This window comes from Rhinopithecus roxellana, chromosome 2, assembly GCF_007565055.1.
Source record: "Rhinopithecus roxellana isolate Shanxi Qingling chromosome 2, ASM756505v1, whole genome shotgun sequence".
Lineage (NCBI taxonomy): Eukaryota > Metazoa > Chordata > Mammalia > Primates > Cercopithecidae > Rhinopithecus > Rhinopithecus roxellana.
Genome location: NC_044550.1, coordinates 170,186,094 through 170,196,844, shown reverse-complemented (window position 1 = coordinate 170,196,844; position 10,751 = coordinate 170,186,094). Strand labels below are relative to the sequence as shown.

The 10,751-nt window shown below is 45.2% G+C and overlaps 1 protein-coding gene across 1 annotated transcript in view; it reads right to left on the bottom strand.

The window, feature by feature from the left end:
* Positions 1-470: 470 nt before the first annotated feature.
* The window catches only part of LGI2 (leucine rich repeat LGI family member 2), a 30,034-nt gene continuing 19,753 nt past the window's right edge, over positions 471-10,751 (bottom strand). Inside the window, exon 8 of the mRNA XM_010362986.2 lies at positions 471-2,995. Within this exon, the coding sequence (XP_010361288.2) occupies positions 2,178-2,995 (818 nt within the window). The 3' untranslated portion in view covers positions 471-2,177. The remainder of the gene's footprint in view (positions 2,996-10,751) is intronic.

The window sequence follows — 10,751 nt, the reverse complement described above, 5'->3', positions numbered from 1 at the left end:
TACAGGTGGCTGGAATTGGGAACATTACTTTGATCTGGCATAATTGCTGGGACTGTCTAAATATCTCCTACAGTTTGCCAAGTACCCATTTTTCTGCTCAGTTTGTCTGAGGGGTTCCATGCAACAGAAAGAATAGCTTGCCATCTTTAGGGCTGGAGGAGCGGCAGAGCTCTTCCCCTTTCAGCCTCTAATGGGGGAACCTGGGCATTTGTAGCCTATTCAAATAAACCAAGAAGGCAAAAAAAAAAAAAAAAAAAAAAAAAAAAAAAAAAAAAAAAGAAAAAGCAGAAGAAAAGTAATTTGCACTTAAAAATGAAAACAAACCACTTTTCTCCTGTTCGCTTGGTATTTGTAGAAGTTTCAAGTAACAACACTACTATGTGTGGGTGAGTTCGTTCACTCAAATCCGTGGTTTCTGAGGCTGGAAGCCTCAGCCTACAGTCCCAGAATGTTACCCAAGAGTGCTGATGTAACATCAATGCTTCATTCTCTGAGTGCTATTTATTGTCTCAGTCTTCATTGCTTAAAGTCAGGAAACAACAAACACATTCATATTTGTGGCAAAACATCTACCTACTCATGACATGGCAAATAATCATTTTACAATAACAATACAGTACAATATGATCGTGCTACTTTCATGGCTAGGAATGAAGTTGTTGGATTTCTCTCTCAGAGCTACCCCTAAAGGCATTCACTTTATATTCTCTGAAGAGAACCAGCTAACCAGGTGGAACATCCCGTAAGAATCTTCCACATAACCGAACCCCAGGAGCTTCCCTATTGCCCATACCAGAGAGGCCCATTTGGAAATACACCATCTGGTCTCTTGAGCACAGACCTGGAGTGTGGGATTCAGCTTGGCTGGCTCCAAAGCTGGCCCCTACTGATCAGTCTGAGATCCCCAGCCTGCACAGGCTGATTCCACTGCCAACACGTGGGCCCTGTGAGCATATGGGTCTGGGGGATTTTCCTTTGGGAAAGTACTGGGAGAGGAAGGAGTCTTCCTATCTGAGTATCTTGGGTTGTGATTTGGTGTGAGCTGAACTGACAGCTGCAAGAGCAGCAACTCAACAAAACGGGACTGTTACACAAGCGGGGCGGAAGGCAGGTGGGCTGGCAGGGAAGTTGGTATTCGATTACTTGAAATATTCAGTTGTCCAGAGGGCAAGGACACGCACAAATCAAAGGACCACCTCTAGGTTTCAAAGCAGGTTGAGATCTGTGTAAAGTCCTCTTTGCCTTCGTAAAATCTCACTTCAAAAATTCTACCAAATGCTCATCGGACAGAAATAACTGTTTCATCCCTCTAAAGGATGAAATGAAAAGCACCATTCAGTGTTTGGCCTGTCTGCTGGTTACCCACAAACTCAACGGGTGGGTTCCGGGAAGCAGATGAGCCATGAAGAGCATCAAACAAGCATTACTGCTCTGGCCACCACAGGGTCAGCTTTGAACCATAAGAAAGAGGGAGAAACTCCTTTGAGTTGCTGCTGGGCCTACAGCCTGTGCTGGGTCTAGACATGTGTCACCGGAGTATTGTCTTTGTGGCAGAGGAAGCAATGTCAAATGTTAAATTGCTAACATATCCATGACAAGCATTCATATGAGCCAACAAAATCACCAAGGTTCTGCTATTAAGGAGGATTCAGGAAGACTGGGCATTACTTTTAGGAAACTGGGATGACTCAAAATAGCACTGCTGAGTGTTACAAGATTTTTAAACTAATAATCAGCAAATCTTTTCAGCTGACTTTTGGCTTAAGAGTTCTTACCAAAAAGATTGCTAAAGTGGAATAAGAGGGGCTCAAAGTTTGTTTTTTTATATCATTATAAGAGCTGTCCCATCTTATCCAATTTTCTTCTTCCTCATTAAAAACGAGGAAAAAAGGCATAATACATTTCTAGATGATAAGAGTAAATGCTGTACTCTTTTCTCAGAAATTACAGGCTTTAAGATGTTTTTTAAAATGGTAGAATGGGCATGTCATGCAGTTAGCCAATAAATGCAATCCCTGATTAAAATGTGAGTTCTAAAAGTTTGAAAACATCTAACTATTTCAGTGCTTTTTAATTTCAGGGCTCTGAGCCTGGCTTTGATTTGTGTGTTGATTTTTCTTGGTCCTCTCTTGTGAGACCCTAATGCTACATGTCTTTTAATTTCACCCACCACACTTTCACAAACTTAAGTCAACAATGATATGTTCAAAAATCTTTGTTTTCCCTTTGAAACTGGATGCAAAAAAGAAATCTCTCCTGTCGGTGGAGACAGCTGTGAATGAACGAGGCGCCTGCACATAAATCTCCTTAAACTTTTTGAATAGCTGCTTCTCTTTATCCCACTGGTATATCTGAGAGAATGTATAGTCACTCCCCAGGGCCAGGTAGTGATTATCTTTAAAAGAAAAGGGCTGCAGGGTCATGGCCCCCCGGGATGGAAGAGCTTGGATCTCCACGAACTGCTTACTGTTCCATCTCATGACCCGGGAGTCCCCGATGAAGCGGGTGAGGGAAAGGTACAGGGTATTGTGCATTCGGAAGCTCTTCACAGCCAGTACGTCCTCCATGTTGGGGATGTCACCATGGGGGACAAACTTCTTAGAGCTTTTATTCCACTGGAGGATGATGGGGACCTGGGAGCGGCTGGACAGGATGAGATGCGATTTTCCATCGATATCAACAAACTCCGCATCCGTGTCTCTGAACCACTCATGCAGTGACTGGTAAGAATAGAATCCTTTGCTGTTCCATTTGTAAACTGTGGACAGACCAGCCTTCGAGCTGTCTGCGATGACAAAGAACGTCTCGTCGTCGATCTGAAACAGCTCAATGTCGTTGGGCTTGGAAATGCGAGAGACCTCTATGTCTTGGAATTTGACAAATTTGGTCCAGCTCTCGTCGTATTTGTAAATGTGAGAGCCACCGAAGAGCTGGGCTACCACCACAAAGACCTGATCATCGATGAGAATGGCCTTACAGCCCACGATGGACTGACCTGTGCTCCAAAATAAAGGAGAGATTAGTGCAACTACAGCTAAAAACGCATCTCCACTTGTACTCTTGTACACTGCTGGTGGGAGTGTGAAATGGCACAGCCACTATGGAAAACAGTAAACATGGACTTACCCTACGAGCCAGCAATTCCACTTCTTGGTATATACCCAAAATAATTGAAAGCAGTGACTCAAAGAGATATCTGTACACCTAATGCTATAGACCAAATGTTTATGGTCTCTCCAAATGCATATGATGAAACCTCATCTCCAATGTGATGGTATTTGGTGGTGGGGCCTTTGGGAGGTGATTAGTTCATGGGAGCAGAGTCCTCAGGGATGGGATTAGTGCCCTTCCAACTCCCTCTGCCCTTCCACGACATAAAGACACAGCAAAGAGGTGGTCAGCTATGCAGTGGGTTCTTGCCACATACTAAATCTGCCAGTGTCTTGATCTTGGACTTCCCAGCCCCAGAACTATGAGAAATAAATTTCTGTTGTTTATAAGCCACTCAGTCTATGGTATTCTGTTGCAGCAGCCCAAACAGACTAAGACACCTATAACATCATCCTTCACAATAGCCAAAAGGTAGAAGCAACTCAGATTGCTTCAATGGATGAATAGATAGACAAAATGTGGCATATACATAAAATGGAATATTATTCAGCCTTAAAAAGGAAGAAAATTCTGACATATGCTACAATGTGGATGGACTTTGAGGGCATTAAGCTAAGTGAAATAGCCAGTCACAAAAAGACAAATACTATATGATTCCACTTATATAAGGTACCTAGAGCAGTCAGATGTATACAGACAGAAAGGAAAGGAGTGGTTTTCAGGGGCTGTGGGATGGGGGAAATGAGGAGTTGTCATTTAATGGCAGAGTTTCAGTTTTTCAAGATGAAAAGCGTTTGGAGGTTAGTTATACAACAATGTGAATGTATCTAACACTACTGACCAGTATATTAAAACATGGCTAAGATAGTACATTTTGTGCTTTGTGTATTTTGCCACAATTAAAACAATTTTTTAAAATTGTCTAAAAATGTGCTTCCATAGAAATGGTCAAGTGAGGTCATCAGGGCCTCTGGAGTCCTCAGAGGCAGGCATACAATTCAGGAAACTCACTAATGCACCAAAGGAATTATCGTCATGCTTTTTAATAAAGCTACATTAAATAGCTTGATTTAGCCTTTCCACAATCTATACATATTTCAAAACAACATTTTATACACAAATAAATAGACACAATTTTAATTTGTCAGTTAAAAAATGTGTATCCTTGGGAAAAAAAAAAAAAAGTATTTCCTGACTCCATATGGCAGAAGGAGGCAGTTAAACAGGCTTCTCCTGGTGGTGCAGATGGGTAAGGGATGGTAAAAAGGCAGGAGTGAGGTCTCAGAGGCAGGAGAAAAAGATTTCTGAGTGTTCTTGAACACATTTGGGCTCTCTTGATTTCCAGAAACAAAGGAAGCCAAGTGGAGGCAGAAAGAGTAGGGTTAAACCTTATGACACACACCAGGTGGCCTAGGGTTCAAAGCCCAGCCCTGCACCTTGTAAGCTTTCTGACTCTGTGCCAGTTAACCCAACTCTGTGCTCCCGTTCCTCATTCATAAAATGAGATTGAAGATGCAGCCAGCCCTGATCTTACAAGTGACTGTAAGGATGAAATGAGATCATTCATGGCAAGCATTTCTAGCATGGAGCACTGGCATCTAGGGGGTGATTGATCATTAGTGGCTATCATTATTGGACAATTGAAGCAATTGTCACAGTAATCACAAGACCTTGCCCCTTAGTGCTTGCCCATAGTGGGCATGCATAAATATCTAAAGAAGGAGCAATAGTCTGAATGATCTCGTTCAGGCATCATAAAACTAAGACTTTGCAGAGATAGGGGACCATTTTCCATGGTGACTCTCCTCTCTGGCTCACCTCCCACCATCCCTTCTCACCCTGCACCCAGATGCCCCCCAGACCTCCCCATTCCAGAAGACCAACCACTAAGCAAAGGACCACCCACAAGACCACTGATCCTCCATCTAGATCATTCGATTAAAGGTTATTTCTTTCATTTTCTACGTAATTTGGACCAAAGCGAAATTGGCCAGAATCCCAAATTCTAAGGATGATTCCATTTCTATCCTAAGGATTGGCTTTGGGAGCTGACACTGGGTGGTTTTCAGAGTGGCATTTACTTTTCTCTTTCACCATTCTGGCCTTCCCGCAAGGACCTAATCCCTTTTCCTTGTTTAAAACTAATTATTGCATTGTTTTTCCCTGAGGATATGTGTGTTAAATGTTTACCAGAGCAAATTTTGAAAATACTAAGAGGTAAAATGTAAAAAGTGTATAGGTGGGCCAGGCACGGTGGCTCATGCCTGTAATGCCAGCACTTTGGGAGGCCGAGGTGGGCGGATCACGAGGTCAGGAGATCAAGACCATCCTGGCTAACACAGTGAAACCCTGTCTCTACTAAAAATACAAAAAAATTAGCCAGGCATGGTGGCGGGCGCCTGTAGTCCCAGCTACTCGGCAGGCTGAGGCAGAAGAATGGCGTGAACCCGGGAGGTGGAGCTTGCAGTGAGCCGAGATCACACCACTGCACTCCAGCCTGGGCGACAGAACGAGACTCTGTCTCAAAAAAAAAAAAAAAAAGTATGTAGCTATCACCAGGCACTATTCTAAGTACTCTACATGCATTTACTTATTTAATCCTTGTAACAACTATATGAGGCATATACTATTCTTAGCAGCATCATCATCCCCATTTTACGAAGGGTAAAACTGAGGCACAGAGAAGTTAAGTAATTTAGTAAAAGTCACACAGCTAGTATGTGGTAGAGACTGAGATTTAAATTCAGATAGTTTGGCCTCAGTCTATACTCTGCTACCAAAGAACCAAAAAGCACAAAGGAGAAAATACAAACTAGTTGTACTATAGATGAGAAATAACACCAAATATCTTGATATATTATTTAATGTTTAATCTATGCACATATTCAAATATTCTTTTTTCAAAAACTGGGGTTTATGTTATCCATAGATATTTTACAATCTACCTTTTTTTCACGTGGCGCCCATGCTGTGAACATTTCCTCATGCTGATGATTCTTCAACAACTTGATATTGTTTGACACTACACAGAATCTCATTGCATGGATGCACCATATTGTATTTAATTAATGCTCTACTGTTGGACATTGCAGTTATTTCTAGGTTTTCTTATTGTAAAATAACATTTCCTTTGAAATATTGTTAAATAACATGTTTTGATACCATCTGGCAGTGTTCTCAAGTGTAAGAATTGCTGGGGCAAATGTTGTGCACATTTTTAAGCTTTTGGGTTTTAACTGCCAAACTGCTCTTCAAAAGCAGCATTGACTTCCACCCTGCCAACACTAATTGAGAGTGCAGGCTCCTCGTCTCTTCTTGAGCACCTGGCTATGGAGGCCACCGCCCCCCAGAAGCATTCTAGAGGTCTGCCTGTCACAGCCAAAGGACCGCATGAAACAGAAGGAATTCCTTTCCTGGAGATGCTCTGAAACACACTCTGTCCAGGTTAGCCGTGGAGTTGTCAGTAGCAGACAGATCATTGTGTGCATGTGTGTGGCGGGTGGGGGTGGTGAACGTAGGAAGAGGGATTACAGGTTGGAACATACTTAGCCTGCAGAAATCAAAAGGCAAACAAAATAAACCAAAATTGAGAAAGCCGAGATGAGGTGTAGAGAGAACAAGGGGAAGCGAACCTCATGGAGAACATGACCGTGGGTTTCTCTCTCTCCCCTGGGGCACATGGACAGCTAGAGCCGTCCCTTTGGCAACATGGTCACTAGGCCGGCAAAGGAGGAAGTGCATGGATTGAGAAAATCCTGCCCCGCCCTTGTCAACTTGGGGACGACCCCACAGTCAAACAAGATGTCAAATGAGGTATGCACAGCACAGGGAGGGAGAATGATCCATTTACCTCCTTCTTCTTCTAGGCAAGTAGCACCCAGGGCAGCGTCCTTGCCTACCCACGTGTGCTGTAGGGCTTTCCCTCATGCCAGGCTCAATGCCAGCTACCAAGAGACAGCTCCTCTCCTCCCTCCATGGAGCGAGACAGCTCCTCTCCTCCCTCCTTCCTTCTGTAGCACCACCTTCTACCTCCCTCAGGGAAGTCTGCTGCTCTCTGCAGTCCCTACACTCATGCAAGTTGTGGAGCAGTTTTAATGGGAATCAAAAAGGTAGAGTCTGTGGGGGGAAAAGGAGGGTTGTTCCTATTTTATCCCCATTAAATCCTTACAGTATTGGCCTGTAATCCTAACACTTTGGGAGGCTGAGGCGGGTGAATCACCTGAGGTCAGGAGTTTGAGAATAGCCTGGCCAACATGGTGAAACCCCATCTCTACTAAAAATACAAAAATTATCCAGGCATGGTGGTGTGTGCCTGTAATCCCAGATACTCGGGAGGCTGAGGCCGGAAAATCGCTTGAATCTGGGAGGTGGAGGTTGTAGTGAGCCAAGATCACACCACTGCACTCCAGCCTGTGTGACAAGAGTGAGACTCTGTCTAAAAAAAAAAAAAAAAAATTCCTTATAGTATTTCCCTGAGTCCAATACTATGCTGATCCCATTTTATAGATAAAGTGGAAATTCCTAAAATCTCCACTTTACAGATGAAAGGGGCTCATGCACATTAAATCACTTGGCCACGGCCACCAACCAGTCAGGGCTGGAGCCAGGATGATCAAAAGCCAGTCTGACGTTGGAACTCATTTCTCGGGCTTGGTGGTGAAAAGAGGAGCCAGGTGGGCTTCATGTCATGGCCGCCGAGCTGTGGGATGATTCAGACTTGGAGACTGAAGGGCTGAGGAATCCTTGGAAACTAACAAGGTCCAGCAGGGCTTTGACCCCAGCCACACCCACTTGGATAGCACTGACTTCCTCCCCACCAGCTCTGTGGCCTCCGTTGGGTCCAGGCCATGCTTGCTTGCCTGGGTTCCAGATTCTTTTCATAGCCTCTTAGCTGGCCACTGTGCTTCCACCTTTGTGCCCTCACTCCAAAAGTCTATATTTGACCTGGTAGCTGGACACAGTCCAGCCTCTTAGCTAGGTACCTGCATCCTCCTGCCTCTGCACAAAACCCTCCACGGCTTTGCAGGACATTCAGAAGAAAAGCCAAGTCCTTCCTAGGACCTGTGAGACTCCATGATGAGCCTTTCTGACTTCGGACTCATCAACTGCAACTCTGCGCTGGCTCATTTTGCTCATGCCAAACCATCCCCCTGGATGTTCTTCAAACAGGAAAGATGCTCTCCTGCCTCTACCTATGCACTTGCTGCTCCCTTTGCCTGGAATGCTCTTCCCCCCTCTCCATGGGAACCAATCCCACCGATCCCACAGGTCTTATGCAAGTAGCACCTTCTTGATGAGGCCTCTCCTGGACACTTTACCCAAGGCTTCAAATCCTCCCACACACAGTACTCCACATCTTCCTTCTTCACTTTATTTCCCCTCCTTAGCACATTTTTGTCTGACGTGTTTTTTTTTTAATACTACAATTATTTTTACGATAATTATTACAATACGAATATTCTTTCTTACTGTCTCTTTCTCCCATTAGAATGGAAACTCCTGAGGGCAAAGGTTTTTATGTTTTGTTTTGTTTTTTTGAGATGGAGTCTTGCTCTGTCACCCAGGCTGGAGAGCAGCAGCACGATCTTGGCTCACTGCAACCTCTGCCTCCCGGGTTCAAGGAATTCTTCTGCCTGAGCCTCCCAAGTAGCTGGGATTACAGGCGCCCACCACCACGCCTGGCTAATTTTTGTATTTTTAGTAGAGACAAGGTTTTACCATATTGGCCAGGCTGGTCTCAAACTCCTGACCTCATGATCCACCTGCCTTGGCCTCCCAAAGTGCTGGGATTACAGGCATGAGCCATTACTCCCGGCCAGAATTTTATCTGGTTTATTCACTGCCGTGTCCCCAGCACCAAGAACATGCCTGGCTCAGAGTAAATGTTCAAGAAATCTTTGGAATGAATGAATAAATTTAAGAACACCACCAGCTGCCATATATCAGAAGGGCAGGAGTTTGAGACCAGCCTGGCCAACATAGCGAAACCCCGTCTCTACTAAAAATAAAAAACATTAGCCGGGTGTGGTGGGTGCCTACAGTCCCAGCTACTCAGGGAGCTGAGGCAGGAGAATCGCTTGAACCCAGGAGGCAGAGGTTGCAGTGAGCCGAGACTGTGCCACTGCACTCCAGCACAACGACAGAGTGAGACTCCATCTAAAATAAGAAGAAGAAGAAGAAGAAAGAAAGACAAGGCTGTCCTACCAAGGTCAACCTGGGAGAGAAATCCAGTGGGGTACAACCATGAGAAACCCCGGGCTCGGCCCTGAATAAACAGTGGGTGACTGGACACACCTGAGTCTGGACCTCATCATTTGTAAGGCTGTGAAAAGGATGGCGGCTTTGAGAAGTGCCTGCTCTGTGCACTCAGTCCTCACAGCATCCACATGAGGCACATCCATTCCCCATTTCCCAGATGAGAAAACCAAGCCTCAAAGGCACAGGTACTTCCCAGTCCACGGCAGAGTTGGGAGTACAATCCATGTGCATCAGTTTTCAAAAGCTGAGCTCTTTCTAGTATGTATGCCTCCTCTCTCTAAAGAAGAGAGCTTTTGTCCTCCAACCTATGGGCAGATGTAACTCCAAGGGCTGTTATGAGCTTCCAATGGGATAAACTAGGCCCTGGTGCCTCACAGGCTCACAGCCAACATCGGCACTGGAACTTGTTCAAGACCAAAGCTCAGCCAGGCACGGTGGCTCAAGCCTATAATCCCAGCACTTTGGGAAGCCAAGGCAGGAGGATCCCTTGAGCTCAAGAGTTTGAGACCAGCCTGGGCATCATAGTGAGACCCTGTCTCTACAAAAAATAAAAAATTAGCTGGGTGCAGTGGTGTGTGCTTGTAGTCCCAGCCACTCAGGAGGCTGGGGCAGGAGGATCCCTTGAGCCCAGGAGTTCCAGGTTGCAATGAGGCAAGATTGCATCACTGCACTCCAGCCTGGGTGACAGAGTAAGAGCCTGTCTCAAAAAAACAAAACAAAACAAAACAAAACAAAACAAAAAAAACCCACGAAAAAACAAAGAACAAAAAGCAGCAAAGCTTCATTCTGCTCCCATCTCCTACCCTAGAGACGGGGAGAAAAGGCAGAGAGGCCAGCACATCCTCCCCTCCCCTATCTTCCACGTCAGGACGAAGAGGGAAGAACAAAACCACGTGGGCATGGACTCACTTCCTCATATCCCTTGTTCTTGGCTTCCACGGCAGGTTCACCTGTGCCGCTCTGTGCTGAGTCTGCACTTCCAAGAGCGCTACTCTCCGGAAGGTGAGCTCAGCACTGGGAGGCCAGATGGCCCGACGGTGGCCAGCTCATCTGAAATGGTATCCTCGGAGCATCCGATGTACATCTCACACCGAGATACACTGTGAGATAAGGCTCATTAGCAGCTCTCCCCGCCTCCCCACATCCCCGTACCTGCTGTGAAGCCACTTGGTGCTTGGGAGACTCTTAGGAGCCTCCCAACCCAGAAATTCTACCTGAATATGCTTCTTGCTGCAACAGTAAAACACTGCTCTAAGGCCACATCAGGAGCCTCTAAAGGAAATCCTCTCCTGGAGTGATGATTAGACATTTGTGGCACTGTTTACACAGTATTCTTATCAGATTGCATGTTGATAAATGAAGTCTTTCAAAGGTTATTTCAA